General features: G+C 40.0%; 1 protein-coding gene across 1 annotated transcript in view; it reads right to left on the bottom strand.

Annotated features, from left to right (window-relative positions):
* Positions 1–2,804: 2,804 nt before the first annotated feature.
* The window catches only part of LOC131248585 (embryogenesis-associated protein EMB8), a 64,993-nt gene continuing 51,135 nt past the window's right edge, over positions 2,805–16,662 (bottom strand). The window contains exons 7-8 of the mRNA XM_058248931.1: positions 7,287–7,340; positions 2,805–3,708 (exon numbers count right to left, since the gene is read on the bottom strand). Coding sequence (XP_058104914.1) covers positions 3,493–3,708; positions 7,287–7,340 — 270 coding nt within the window. The 3' untranslated portion in view covers positions 2,805–3,492. The remainder of the gene's footprint in view (positions 3,709–7,286; positions 7,341–16,662) is intronic.

The following is a 16,662-nucleotide window of genomic DNA, read 5'->3' as shown; positions in this document are numbered from 1 at the left end:
TTCTCTACTGTTTTCTATGGTGTGGCCCACATCATAATTGGATCAGCTTGGATTTCAGACTTCCACTGCTAAATGGGCTGGACAGTATTCGCACATCATGGTGTACCCAACACATAAGCAAAACAAACTCCTTAAGATAGAGTGTGTTGTTGGCATTTAGTGCAATTTTCCCAAATAGAGGGAGGTATTTGCAATAATCCAAAATAGAGGGACGTGTTAACAATCATCATAAAACGGAGGGAGGTCTTTACGATTAAAAAATGTTAGCCCTTCAATGTCTGGTTGGAGCTGATTTTGTCTGGGCCACGTCCTAATGCCACCAAACCCGTACCTTGCTACTTTCAATAATTTCGGTAAATTATTTTGGAATTTTCCTGTGAAAAAAGAATATTAGACAATAAGGGATGCACGTGGGAAACACACGTGGAAACGAGGGCACGTGTGTGGGTCGGGACTATCATCACGATCCCCACTGGGTAGGTCGCATGTCTAGAAAATAAATGAATGGTCAACTGAAATAAATCGACAAACATGAATACGTGTGGGCCACCACCTCAACACCAAATCTACTGATGAGTGGCTCCGATTTTTTAAACGCGTGAAGCTCTTTTGTAAACGTGCTTGGGGTTAACCTATTGTATAGGTTGGATGTCATACACACGACAGGTGGGCCCCACAATCCTCTGTCACCACCACTTCTTTGAAGAAGGAAAAAAAATAAAAAAAAATAGCAAGCACAGTTGGGTGATTCGACATCCTGAGAAACTATTCTGGGAAATCAAAAGAGTGGGGCGATTGTCTGGTAAAATCAAAATTCCCAACTGAATTTCAGTTAAAATCCACTGTTCCATCACCATCAGGAGGCAACATTCACAACCTGTAAACCTCATCACCAGTTTATCAAGATCAGAGAGTTCTGGGAAGTAGGTCCCACTTGCTTTAGCTTATCTCATCTGGTGGGATTGAGCGTTGGCCCCGTCTTCCAATCACCATCTGATCTTGATCGAGCACCACGATAAGATTCTATATGAGATCCGATGTTGATAAGATTCCCTGTGGCATCATTGCCAATGATAATTGTACAAGGGATAAAAAACGTGATCGGTCACGCAGTTCAACCTTATGCAGAGACAGCAACTCCTCCATGAGCTATCAATCAATAACCATTCAAAATGCAAAAAGAATCATCTTGTCATGGAATTTTATCATCTTTGATGCTTCTGACTCCACATAGAATCTCCCCATCAATCTTTAGGCTCTTGCAGATTTCGATTCTGTCCGATGCCGTGGACCCCACTAATCTCACAGAAAACGTGCCCATATGTGACTTGATCGCAGTTCAAGAGGGTCCATCATTGTATGTGGGTCCCACCGCATACGAGAATCCACCGAAGTCCGGTCGCACCTTTTTTTTTTTTCCATCCCGCATGCGCTTGTGCAATTAGCATTTTCAGGTGGCGTGGCCAGGCCACGATGGATCTGTCACAATGAACGACAGCGGAATCTGTATGTGATAGGAAAATTTTGAGTCTGGGTCTTTTTTACTGATGAGAAATGCTTGTAGCTCATCTGAGTGGTACAGGACTGTTGATATGGTGGACCACCACATGGACCTAACATGTAGCTTAAATAACGAATGCTTAAGTTTAAAACAGATGAATGGTCCACATTCTACCAGCAAAATTGACAAACAGACGGTCAGATTCACCCAATCATTGCAAACTAGTTTATGGTTAATCAATGTAGTGGTCCACCTGATAAAAAGTCCAAATCATCACATATAATTGCCGCCTGCACCATGAGAAGGAAGCCTCGTATACCTCTTATGCAAGCTACATACTGACATCTCTGTCCACTAGTTTCTGGGTTCATGATCTATCTCGTAAAATTTCTCATCAGACAGCAAATCACTACTTCATCTCTCCTTTTTCAGCCTCTCAATCAGATATTTGTGTCCAAAAGCAATCTCCCATTAGAATACAAAAAGCCACTCCCCATGGCTGGCCAGCTCAAAAGCATAGAGTGTGTTTGGCTGCACCAATTCTCATGAAATATCATGATATTTTGCATTTGTTAGACTGATTAATCATGAACTTTAATGATAGTTGCCGCAACCAAACGCACCCTAAACCACATTTCTTCATCCACAGTGCAAAGATAACAACCTAAGCTTATCCCAGTCCATCCAAAACACATTCTCTTACATTCCACAATACTCCGAAATCCCCAACAGCATTTCGTCCGAAGCCCAGCTTCCACTAATCGTTCTTCACTAGTTTTCAGGTGCTACCCACCTTAAAATTTTACTGACATATATCATGATAATAACAAAACCTGTCTTTCACGGGTCCTGATCAAGTTCATGTTTATGCACAAGGGAAGAAGGAACAACAACAAAATCGTCACTGGACTTGGAAAATGACATGGAGTAGTCTCACGGCACGCACATGCCAAAGTGGCAGATGCATGTGTGATTTGAACCATTCATCAGGGAGGCCAAGTCAACACACCTCGACCCAAAAATCAGGTGAAATGATTCATCAAGTGGGCAGGCATGTAACAGATAAATGAATGAAAGAAAATGACCAACAGTACACATTCACTGGAGAGTGCTCAAGCCTGACTTTTGCACTAGGTGCATTTTCATGGTGGGCTCCACATGATAATGGCCAGATCCTGCACACATGTGCATGTCTTCCTAGAGAGAGGCAGCGTAAAACAGGGAGTGAACCCCAAATAAAACAGATGGATGGATGAAGAAGCTTCTTAAAGTTTTCTATAAGCCAAGGCATGACACTGCAAAAGAAATTAAAGACGGGATTAAATACCCCCACTGTTCTTTTAGTAATACTAATGAATTTGGAGTTCACTCCACCATGCCACTAATCTCACTGCAGGAGCATCTGAGCAGCTGGCAAGCTATACATCAGGGCTTGCGCTGAATAATCACAAATATTTTCCTTCGTAAATGAAAAATAAATAAATAAAGGGGCGCCGTTGAGTGGCACTAGGCAGATATGGGGGCCATGTGATGTATGAAGGCCATCCAATCTGTCCATCAGATGCTTGCTTCTCAGTACCCATAAGTGTCAAAAGTATGCCTGATCCAACACTCAAGTGGGCCACCACACAAAAATGTGAGATGGGATGCCCACACTTGATTTAAGCAAGGGCCACCTAAATATAAGATCAGCTTGAATTTCGACCTGACCTTTCATCCGGATCGGATTAAGGGTTGGAATGGCCTGGATTTTATACATACAACACGGTGGGCCCTCTAGGCAAATCAAGCGTAAGCGTTTCCTCCCAACTTGTTCCTTGTGGTGTGGCCCACATGATTCATGGATCAGCATGATTTAAGGTACATAGGGGTAACACGCACTGAAGCATATGATGGACGGGTTGGATTTTATGCATGCATCATGCGAGCCTCACATATGCCTGATACTACCACTGGATTGTGCCCCATAAATAAATGGTATATTGGCCTCACTACACTCCTAGCTCGTGCAAGCCTGGTGAAGATTGCTGCACAGTACCGTCAAACTGACTGCATGATGCAGGGTCCATTTTTTCTTTCTCAAGATGATCTAAAAATTCCATGACTACAGGATCTGTCCATGGTGCTCCAAATGGGGCTTCATCTCCTGCCACCCATCCAAGATGACCGCCCTTTGGAGTAACTATCAAAAGACAGTTTGGGTTTTCCTGAAAAACACAGTTTCTATACTTCAGCTCTGATATGTCAACCTTAATGCATTTGAGAGATATAAGTAATATAAACTCAAGCAATGCAACTTCAAAACACAGCATGCCTATAATTATCTGAATAGCTGTAAATTGATGAATACATGAAAGGCACAGAAGAAAATATTGCAAGAAAAAGGAGGCGAATGGAAGTTGGTAGCACACTGGATGCCAAAGGGACCTATTACATCTTTACTCGTATTGAGAAGGAACCTTTTTGTTTTAGTTATTTAGCATGTTTAAAAATTCTCAGGACAAACAAAGGTGCAGGTACACTATGATATATATATATATATATATATATATATATATATATATATATATATATATATATATATATATATATAGGGAAAAGGTACTATGCGCTCGACCTCATGATAAGCTCCCGTGAGGTCGAGCTGTGTGGGCCCCACCGTGATGCGTGTCGACCATCAACACCGTGCATTTGATGGGTCCCCTCTAAATTATGGGATATCCCAAAAATCAGCCGTATACGGAACTCAGGTGGGCCATACCATCTAAAATCATGTGAAGACATGCCAAAAACAGATAAAAGCACTTGGTGGGGCCCACCTGAGTTTTGAATGCTGCTGAAACTTAGTCTGAACCCTCATCCAAGTGGGACACACATAATGGATGGGCTGGATTTGCAAACCACATCTCGGTGGGCCCAAAAAATTCTTATGAATGTTTTAATGGTGCACGGCCCCTCCCCACTTCTGTATGTGGTGTGGCCCACACAAGTCACGGATTGACTTGATTTTTGAGACCTAGGCCCACGACGGAATGGTGCATCTGACTGATGGGGTAGATGTTCGAAACGCATCACGGTGGGGCCCACACAACTCGACCTCATGGGACGGTCTTGTGAGGTTGAGCGCATAGTACCTTTTTCCATATATATATATATATATATATATATATATATATATATATATATATATATATATATATATATAATGGAAAGAGAATGCATGAAGTCATTAGAGAGAAATTCTCTTCCTTGAGGGATGGTTTTATTAATTTTGGGAACATGTATGCTTCTATCTTTAGAGTTCTTAATTACAAATCCTTTAAAGGAAAGACCTCTGACTCTACGTCAGGTTTTTCTATCTTGAATATTTCTGAGACACTTTGGACGAATTTCTCTGTCTGTTGAACATAGTTCTAAAAGTTGCTAAGTCAACTCAAAACTTGTCCCAGTAAACTCGAATTGGCGAGATTTCGAGCCATCCTTTGGAAACTCAGTCTTGGCACTGATTCAGCCTGGACAAACTCGATTGACTCAATGCGACTTGCAGTGACTCAGCCAAGTCACTCGACTTGTGAAAGTAATGTTTATTAAAACTAAAAATGTGCAGGGAATGAGAATCAAACTCATGACCTTTGTGAGGAGATGCAACACCCTCTACCACAAAACCACATTATATTGTTGTTAGATTCTCTTTTAATTATTGTTGGTCTGGAATTCGGCCACGTGTGAGGATTGCGGGCGTGCCGGAACCAATTGGGTCCGGTTCAAACCAAAACCACTGACCCCTGATATCGAGATAGAGTTGTGCTTGGTCAGGAACACAACCTACCGTCTATTTAGCCTACTGTCGAGTGCGATATCAGGCGATTTGCAGAGGTTGGGGATACTCCTCTAATGAGTCCTTTTTACCTTCAAAAACTAAGGACTTTCAAAGGTGCAACAACTGTGTGATCAAGCAGAAATAAGTCGGAAATGGATACGAAAAGGGGAGAACGTACCACTAAAACCGAAATTACCGACCTGCCTGAGAGCAGTGAAGTGCTACGTGGAGTAACGTGCTGATGAGAGAGGATCGATTAATGCCGAAGATTACAAGCTATTGTCAACCCAATATACAAGCGTAGGTGGACGATTCCTAGAACTAAAGTCTTCCTTCAGGTCCGGCATGAAAGCTCAGACGGAAGGGGATTACAGCTACAACTAAGTGAATGAACTACTCCTAAAAACTAAGGATAAAAGTCCCAGAGGACTGGACAAACATCTTAGAGCTTGTTGTTTGGCTAGGTTGTTGTGTTCTGTCTCTTTCCCTTTGTGCCTTCTTCTGCTATTTATAGAGTTCAGGATGCAGTCGTGAGAATAACCATTATATATGTGACGACCTTTGATGCCGCCAGCTGTAAAATAGCGGTTACCTCCTTTTGATCGTGTTTGCCCTATGCCGAATGCATTCTTATCTCGTCAGTAGCTTCCCGCTCGTTCTCGAGCGCTGACGTAGCCCTAACAACCATGAATCCTTATCTCGAAATCACGTGCTCGGCACGGCTCTTCAGATATTTACTCAGTAGTGAGCTGTCCTCCGTTTATCCCACCCACAACATAGAGATATCAATTGTTCCACGTGGTCTCATCCACATCATTCATCTGGGATTGCCCAAATCCTGCCCAAACAATTATATAATACATATTAAACTTAACTAATTCTAAATATTCTTTCTAATTACAAATCTAGTAATTTGAAATTGTTAAATATTGAGTTTTCAGTTTCTAAAGTTATGCTATTGTGGGAATATCACATTGATGAGCTCCTCTCATGTAAGAAATCAAGGGCTGAGTAGATTATCTCCAGTCTTGGAAGTTTGAAGGCCTGAAACATGTGCTTTTTATGTAATTAATACGTGTCCTCCAAGAGGGGACTTAATTTATAGCTTGTCTGATGATCACCGCAGGCTTTTATGGGTTTTCTAAACCTTGGATGCTCTTTCCTCCACAGCAATGATGTGGCATTTCCCACTGGTTTTCTCCACTGTGGATGCTCTATCATCAACCCCATTGATGAGCTAACTTCTTTTACTCTTGAGTTAAATGGATGATATTTTATGAAAAATTTCACTGCCAATATACACTACCTCAAAAACAGTCAACAAAAGCAAAATAGCAGCATGAAGTTCTCACCAAGGATAGACATTTTTAATCCAGGAGCATTGATGCTCCAAATAGAGCAAGTATTGCTTGCCAAGAGTTTGCAACTTTACCAACTTTGTAGATCTAAAAGCTTTATGATTCATAAATATGAGAACTAGATGGTTTTTCACAGCAGGCGAAGGCATTGACCAGATTCTGAATGGAAGATTCAGCCAACAGAAAACAAATCAAAACTATAGCTGACATGAGATTTCTGCAAATCCAATGAGGTTTTAGTCTTAACTTTTTTCGAAATTGACTAATATGAATCGCAACTTTCCGTTCATGTCCATGTAAGACTTTGAGGGTGCTTTGTATTAAAAAGTGGGCTAACAATACAAGTAGCACTCACCCATAGTGGTCTAAGTTAAGAAAAACTGCACAGGAGGAATACCCAATATGAAAATCAGCCGTTCAGTATTTTATGAAAATGAGTTCTATATATGCCTATCCAGATTAAATAAGCATATGGACATGATAAAACCATAAAGACAGGCAAGCAATATGAAACAAATATTACATATAAGCTATGCAGATACTATATAACAAGGAAATGACATTAATGAGAAATAAGATAATCCATGGATTTGGGAACGTCATATACCTTGATGTCATCACGACAAATTCCCCTAGATGGTGCAATTGGATCATTAGCAGCCTGCACATCATGAAGAACATGACACAAATATTGGTTAAAAGCTTTCCTACTCATAGTAGACCTCGCAAGCATTTGGCAGCATGAACTAACAATGGATTTTCAAATGCATGACCATGCTCATCAAAAAACAATCATTGTTTTGTCAGAAGAAGATATAAAACTGGTGATTTTGGAGTTCAATCTCCAAAGAATTATACTTTTTAAATATCATTTTCAAGGATGTTTGACAGCTCGACACAGCTAAACATAACCTGGCATGTGTGACATCAGATCCATTTATCAGGTGGGACCTACGGTGTAGATCATCTGGCCAAAAACTCAGGTCAGTCAACTATCAGGTAGGCCACACATGGATGAAAACAATGGACAATAAAAAAGAACTTGCATGGATGAAAATAATAAGCAGTCTAAAAAAAACACTTGCAAGGAGTGTTCATTGTTTTCGTCCATGTGTGGCCGACTTAATGGTTTAACCAGCCTGAGTTTTTGCCAGGATGATCTACAAGGTAGGTCACACCACAAGCAAGGATGGATATCATACACACATGCTGGCTTCACACGATTAGCCACATGTAGAGTTGCATGTGGAGGGGTGAGCCTAGGCTAGCAAGCTTTTGTTTCTGTTTAAAGATGTTCCATTTTCATGTTTAAAGATGTAATGTTTGCATACATCAAATACATTTTCATTAGCACGATCATCGTGCCACTTCCCACTAGTCTAGAAATCATGTAAATTCCCATACGTTTAAAATGGTCCATTGACTACTTTCCAATGCAACCCAAAAGCAGCCACAATCAAGATATCCAACTAGTTGATAGGGCCATCCATGATATTATAACAAGTTTGTCATGAAGCCACTTGGTAAGAAGATCACAAAGTTCATGAGGCATCCGCAAGAAGTACAAGAGAAATAGACAAAAGAACTGGATATGGCCGGATATGGACAATTGTGTAATCAAGCTCAGCTCATTGAAGATTGATCCCAAATCAAGCCTATCCAAAGGTCCTAATTAACCATCCAATCATCCATATTGAAGATTTGGATCACATTGACGGTCCTGAATGATTTTATTAAGATTGTATCATATCTAGTGATTTAAGAATTGGTATTGATGCACGTATTACACCCTTGGGATATAGAAACATATTGGTATTGCATGAAAAATATCGCATATATCTCTATTTTTGGAAAACATCAGGAAACTGATGCAGGACATGAAATTCAAATATGGTGTGCGAGATTTCAGGCTTAAGATCACGTTAGTTCAGAAACAATTACACAAATTCCATATCCCATGTGAAAGTCCAAACCATTCAATTAAGGGGAATCTATGCGGGTCTAGGCTTACACATGTTAGGGCTGGATCGGTTAAAATTATAAACCAAACAATGCTCAAAGATAAGCAGTAATCATCCACAGATGCACAGCAATCAGTCCCTAATCCAAGGGATTCACCAATTTCAATTCAAGGAACCCTAGGGTGAGAGAAGGGGTAGAAATTGGGGGATTTAGAACAATCCAGGGTTAGGGTTAGGGAAATCAGATGAGAGAGGAGTGAAAGAGAGGAGAAAAGAACTTGCAACCAACTCGTGTGCGTGGACAGCAAGAGAGGCCTGACGCACGTGCATGGGGCCCGCAAACCCAAAAAGGGCTCTCTTGGGTTTGGTCGGCTAGACCTGGGCTTCAAAACCCCAAAATCTCACGTCAATCCGACGAACGGCCTGGGCATGGTACTCTGCCGAAGTTTCAACCCTCCTGCAGGGCCAGATTCTTGAAATTGACTGTAGGGAGAAGATCTGCTACAAAAACTGATGAATTTGAAGAAAGGATGGTTGTAGAAGATGAGAGATATGGTTTGAAGAGGGTAAGGGCGGATGGAGATAGATGTGGCTTCGCACCACAGTAATTAGCCCTTCGAAAAGGGAGGGCTTCGCACCCACTTGAATTTTTCCACAACTCGGAAACTCAGAGAGTAGAAAAAAAACTTACAGGAATTTTTATTAAACTTAATGAATCGAAAGAACTACAAAGGGTGTCTATTTATAAGAAAACCCTATACTCAAAAACTCGCACCATGCGCGCAATCTATTACTTGGTGATGAAGTAAATCAAAATAAAAATTAATCAAAGAAATATAAAGCATTCATAATATTCTAAAAAACATAAATAAGCAAAACCTAAAATATGAACTTAATCCAACTAGCGGACCCCTATCATGAGATCCCATGATGGGCTTTACTTAACTATCGGGCCCACTTCAATGAACCAAACTCCATCTTCTAATTAGGAAGCCCTCCCTGGACGTCGTCATCGATCCAAATCGACGGTGGGGCCCTCCTTCCGACGTACGTGTATAGGGGGGCGGCGTGCGTGCGTGTGTGCGCGTGATGTCCCCATTAGAAACATTAGGAAATTAGTCGAATTTTTCAATTAAACTTCAAGGAATGTTTAAAAAAGACATTACTACACACTTAGAACTTTTTAAAAAAAAAAAAAAATTTTAAAAGTACACGTAATAAGTTTCCTATAATGAATGGTGCATTTATTTCAAATATATATTTTAAATAATTTTTTATAATGTTTTTAAAAATAAATAAGTGTGGCTAATGTTAAGATCAACATACACTCATAAATATTAGGCCTAAATAACATATGGTCAAACTATTTTTAAAAACATATATTTTTAATTAAAATGATAAATGGAGGAAATTTCATATTTTCCCCAATTTCCCCATTTTTCCCAAATTCAAAAATCAGAAGTCAAAATCCATGATCGAGCAGTAAAAATATGCAAAATCATTGATTATGAACTTCATTCCACTAATTCCAAGCAATTTAAATTAGAAAAAATTGCTCAAATTTGCAAAAACTCACTAATCTAGTTTTTGGTACTACACGCTCTAATCTTGATTTCCGCACCTAAATCCACTTTTCTCTCCAAAAAAACAAAAAATAATGATTGAAATCCCCTTAGAAAGGTAATCAAAGCCAAAAAGTTTTGAAAAAAAAAAAAAAGGATTTTGGGGATTTTATGATTGAAGTTCCAATATTTTCGCAAGGGAGCTGACGCACTTGAGGTATCGTCAATACGTATCAAGAGTATCAACAATACTGACTTTTAAAAGTGATATTATCAAAATATCACAATGTATCGATATTTTGTTGATATATTGCAATACTTAGTGAAATATCACACAATACAGGGAATTTCATGAACTAAAGTCCTATCAAGCGATAGTATCAATATTTAAATCACTAATCATATCAAGGGCCTGGTGACAAATCTAGACCCAAATCTAGTCCAATTGGATTGTGTGGTCATTAGTCCATGGGGTTTATTATTCAATGAGTGTTAAGAATTAGAACTAATAATTGACCTCGGGATAAGGCTTAGATGACGATGATGATGTTAGGGTTAAGAGTAGGGGTGTACATGAACCAAGGTAGCTCGGTTAGCTCGCTCGACTTGACTCGAAAAAGCTTGATTCGACTCGGTTCGAAGCTAAGTTTGAGTCGAGTCGAGCTGATTTTTTTAGCTCAAAAATGAGTTCAAGCCGAGTTCGAGCAGGCCCCAGCTCGACTCGACTCAGATCGAATCCAGCTCGAATCAGAACAAACCAGTTTGGTGACTCACTTACTTTGCCATTGATGTTGCTCACCAACTGTTTGATAAAATGACTCAACAAAATGTGGCTAGTGGCAAGGAAGGTATGTACATGAAACAAAATGGCACATGCCTTAACATCCAAATTTAACATGCACATCATACAACTCTTCTTTCTTTCTTTCTTTCTTCTTTTTTTTTTTTTTTTTGGTTTTTATGTTACTTAAAAGGTGTTTGATAAAACACCTGTAAAACCATTGCCTCTGTTTGTAAAACAGTAGGTTTTTAAAGTTGCAGTTCAGGTGTTTGTGGAAATGCCTCAATGGCGAACTCGGCTCAATCTTGGCTCAAACTCGGCCCGAGCTGGCCTGAGCTGCTGACCGAACCGAGCAAAGCTAGCCAGTCAGGCTCGAGGGCCAAGCTGAGCTGAGTTCGAGCTGAGGTCAGCCAATGGCCGAGTCGAGTCGAGCCGAGTCTCGGTTCGACTCAATGTACACCCCTATCTGTGGGTCACATGATATGGACTGTCCAATCAAGGTATCGTGTTGTCTACTGCACTCGATAGCAAACCTTGTCCGAATTACTCAAAAACATCTCAAGGGCCACGACGGGCCTCTCGCTTGCTAGGTCTATCTGACATTCATGTGGTCCCTTCATCTAAGTCTTTGTGACCTTATAGAATATTTGCCTGGCTAATAAACATGCATTCATTTGATGGATTTATGAACCTTAATGGTGGATGTAACGGTCCAACTCTTTGGTGATAATGCTAGTATTTCTAACTATGGATTTATGAACCTAAAAACCTGGAATTATTAAATTTCTTTATATTTAGTTTTCTAACTAATATATATATATATATATATATATATATATATATATTTACTATAATGAATGTAATACCAAAACATCTTATATTTTCAAGTTTTCCTTTTATTTATTATGCTAGTGCTTTGCATACTTCGTGACTCACATACATTTCAATTCAATATATAGATCTAGGGACTTTTGTATCCTATTATGTAATTTATATACCTAACAATTTGATATCATTTTCCTCAATAGATCTTTATTAAAAAAAAAATTTTAAATTAAATTAGGGTAAATAGTATTGTCAATTCGGAGCTGATTAGGGGACCGTTTGATGCCCTAAACTAGCTTTAAATTAATGCAATCTATTGGCACTTATCCCACTAATGGATTGGTGGACATTTATTGGACAATGAAAAATGAAAAATATCAAATGGTCCTATTTCAAAAAACAAGTGTCTACAAACTAATAGTGAAAATTGTTCAAACAATTTAATTTTGGGATTGTGACTTAGCAACAATGGTTCCAAAATTTAATTGGTTAATTTTGAGTTGATATATACCTCATGTATAAATTTTTAGGGCCCTGTACATGGGGTTCACTCGATTATGTATTATATATACATGTCATCCATCCGTCTTGTCAACTCATTTAAGGTGTTGGAAAAAAAAAAAAATAGGTAAATCCAGATCTTAGGTGGACCACTAGTGGGCCAGGCGGGCCACCTCGATATATTTGTATATCCATGCCGTCAATCCATTTTGCCAACTCATTATAAGGCATGGTCCAAAAATTCAAGTAGAATTAAATCTTCAGTGGACCACTAGTGAGCATGCCTTTAAAAGTGGGGCCCACCTCAATGCATTTGTTGTATATCCATGCGGTCCATCCTTTTAGCCCACTTATTTCAGGGCATGGACCAAACAATGAGGCTGATCCAAATCTTAGGTGGATCACAAAATGGGCCTTAAAAAGATTTTAACGATGGGCATTCAATCCCAACTGCGTGGTCCAATTGAGATTTTGATCCCTTCATTTCAAGGATCATGCTTTAAAATGAACTTGAAAAATTATGAATGGCATGGATTTACCATACATAAATCAAGGTGGGCCCCACCCCCACATAAAAAAAATAGTGGGTGTGCACCATGCAGTGTGCACTGCAGATTATACCAAAAAAAAACTGCGTGGCTGTTTCATCCGTTCGTTTTTTCTGGAAAAAGAAAAGAAGAGAGAGGGAAATGAAAAGAAAAGAGGGAAAGAAGAGGGGACTGAACCGAGAGAGAGAGAGGAACCGATAGAGAGAGAGAGAGAGAGAGAGAGGAGGAAGGGCAGCAACTGCTGCCGCCGCGGCCGCAGCAGCTCCATAGCCGCAACCGCAGCAGCGCCACAGTAGCATGACAAAAAGAATAATAATAATAATAATAATAATACTAAGAAGAAAAGGAAAAAAACAAAAAAAAACAAAAAAAAGGAATGTTTTTTTTAACTATTTTTTTTCATTTTTCTTTAGGGTCATGGACCATAACGTTTGTTACGGTACCGTAACGGCCATTATGGGCCGTAATGACCGTTACGGTCCCGTAACGACAGTTACGAACCCAAAAAACAGAGGTGCCCCATTTCGGGGCCGAATCGCGTAATGGTTGATGTCGTTACCGTTACGAATTGGCCGCTACGGCCAAAACTTAACCAATTTGGGATACCTTGATATGCGCCCCTAGTTAAGAGTTAATCTACGACTTGTTGGCAAGCTTCCCTTTAGTATTTTTGTCACCTATTTCCATCCATTTGTAAGCCTGTTGTGTTAGCTTTCAAACAAGTGCAAGTTATGCAGTTCCTATGTCTTTTAAGTTATGAGCAATGACCAATCTATATAAAGCATGTATGATGAGGGATATTTTGCTCATTTTAATGTTTAATTGAAATAGTCGTTAGAATTAGATCTCGTAGAATTATGTAGAAGTGAGAGAGAAAGAGAAGACATGAAAAAAGAGAATGGAGAGAATGAATTAGAGCTACACGCTCCCACTCTCTGTTTTATTTATTTAGTTATTTTAATTTTTTTAAAGGTAACACTATGTAGAACTGAGAGAGAAAGAGAAGACGTGAAAAAAGAGAATGGAGAGAGAATGAATTAGAGCTACACGCTCCTACTCTCTGTTTTATTTATTTATTTATTTTAATTTTTTTAAGGTAACACTATGTAGAAGTGAGAGAGAGAGAGAAGACATGAAAAAAGAGAATGTAGAGAGAATGAATTAGAGCTGCATGCTCGTACTCTTTATTTTATTTATTTAGTTATTTTAATTTTTTTAAGGTAACACTATGTAGAAGTGAGAGAGAGAGAGAGAGAGAGAGAGAGAGAGAGAGAGAAGACATGAAAAAAGAGAATGGAGAGAGAGTGAATTAGAGCTACATGCTCCTACTCTCTATTTTATTTATTTAGTTATTTTAATTTTTTTAAGGTAATACTACTAGGGATTGGACCCCAGATTGGACACCGGATCACTCACACACACTACAATATCTCTACCAGCTCATCTCATATGTGGGAGACAATATACTTACAACATGACATTTTAATATTACGTGTACCTAATTAACTAAATAAAGAGAAACAAGGACTAAAGTGATGTAGGACATGAAATTCAAATATGATGTGCAAGAATTCAGGCTTAAGATCACATTAGTTCAGAAACAACTACGCAAATTCCATATCTCACATGAAAGTCCAAACATTCAATTAAGGGGAATCTATGCGGGTCCAGGCCTACACACGCTAGGGCTGAAACAATAAAAATTATAAGTTAAACGATACTCAAAGGGAAATAGAATTCAGCCACACATGCATAGTAATCAGCCCCTAATCCAAGGGATTCCCCAATTTCAATTCAAGAAACCCTAGGATGAGAAAAAAGGGGAAAACAAATTATGGATAATGCAAACTAAGACTAAGGTTATGAAACTAGTAAGAAAAAGGAAAAGAGAAAGAAATCCTGAACCTAGAACAGATCTCGCATGCAGGCAGCTGGGCAAGATACCGACGCACGTGCGCAGTAGGGGGCCATACGTGTGAAGGAGGCCCAAATCCCAAAAGGGACTTCTTGCCCTTGGTCGGCCAAGGGGGGTCTCCAAACCCTCCAAATTTGATGGCAATCCGACATACGGTCGAAGCGCGGTGCTCCATCGAAGTTTCAGCCCTCCTGCAGGGCTAGATTCTGGGAACTAGCTGTAGAAAGACAAACAGCTACAAAACAAGTGGATTTGAGGCAAAGATGATGGAAGGATGGATGAAATAAGATGGAGGGGCGGATTGGGATAAACGTGGCTTCGCACCACGGTAGTTAGCCCTTGGAAAAGGGAGGGCTTCGCACCCACTTGAATTTAGCCCTTCAAAAAGGAAGGGCTTCGCACACACTTTGAATTTTTCCACAATTCAGAAACTCAGAGAGTAGAAAAATAACTTGCAAGAATTTTTATTAAACTTCAATGAATCAAAAGAACTATAAGGGGTGCCTATTTATAGGGAAAACCCTATACCCCAAAACTCACGCCATGTGCGCAACTTATTACTTGGCGATGAAGTAAACTAAAATAAAAATCAATCAAAGAAATCTAAAGTGTTCACGATGTTCTAAATAACATAAGCAAAACCTAAAATATGAAATCAATCCGACTAGTGGGCCACGATCATGATATCCTATGATGGGCTTTTCTTGACTATCGGGCCCACTCTTTTGAATCAAAACTTCGTCTTCTAACTAGGAGGCCCTCCCTGGATGTCGTTATCGAGCCAAATCGACAGTAGGGCCCTCCTTTGTACGTACGTGCGTAGGAGGGTGGTATGCGTGCGCACGTGGGCAGCGTGTGGGCGCAAGTGCGCACGATGTCCTCATCACCTCTCCCCAACTGTGAAGATTTTGCCACCGGCAAAATAAAACTCCTGAACCGCTCCAGGATGTCAGGATCAAGTCTTTGAAGCTCTTCCTCAGTGAGCCACGTGTTGTCTGAAGCTGGGCGTAACTTCCATTTAACCAGGTACTTCTGAAACCCGCCGTCCGATGTTGAAACTATCTCATGGTCCAGGATATCCTCTATTTCCTCTCTGGGTGTGTGAAGGCGAGGTATGGAAGGTAGAGGCTGGGAAGAAAGGTCGGGAAGAGGTCATGGATGAAGGGGTCAATCTGGGGAATCAGGATGGGTGGGCGAAGGGCCGGACAAAGTATCAGTGGGTCTCTGAAAAGTAACTAGATCATCTACATTGAATGTGGAACTAATTCCCATGGAAGGTGGAAGATCTACCTCATACGCATTGAGACCGTTTCGTTTTATAATTTTGAAGAGTCCAGCGCTATGCGCCTATAACTTACGAACAGCCCCCGGAGGATACCGCTTGGGCCTGATGCAGGCCATCAAAGAATCCCCAATATTCAATTCTTTGAAACATTTATGCTGGTCTGCAGAAAATTTGTACTGTTCATTAGTAGTTGCGATCTTTCGCCTGATTTCTTGATGCAATGAATAGATGTGATGCGCAAAAGATAATGACGTAAGGACTAGATCAATAGGCTTCCTAGGCTTATAACCAGTAACGACTTCAAAAGGACTTAGACCCGTGGACCTATTGACCGAACTATTGAATGCAAACTCGGCTATGGGTAGTACGGTGTCCCATTTCGTGGTATGTTCCCCCACTAAACATCGAAGTAAACTCCCTAGGCTTCTATTAACCACCTCAGTCTGGCAATTCTAAGGGTGGTAGGCAGAAGAAAACTGGAGCCTAGTATTCATCATGTGACATAGTGTCTTCCAAAAGTAACTCATAAATCACACGTCATGGTCAGACACTATGGTTTTTGGTAACCCACGCAGTTTGACGACCTCACTAAAGAATAGCTTGGC

The sequence above is a fragment of the Magnolia sinica genome, chromosome 6 (assembly GCF_029962835.1).
Source record: "Magnolia sinica isolate HGM2019 chromosome 6, MsV1, whole genome shotgun sequence".
NCBI classification, from domain to species: domain Eukaryota; kingdom Viridiplantae; phylum Streptophyta; class Magnoliopsida; order Magnoliales; family Magnoliaceae; genus Magnolia; species Magnolia sinica.
This window is presented reverse-complemented; position numbering and strand designations above follow the sequence as displayed.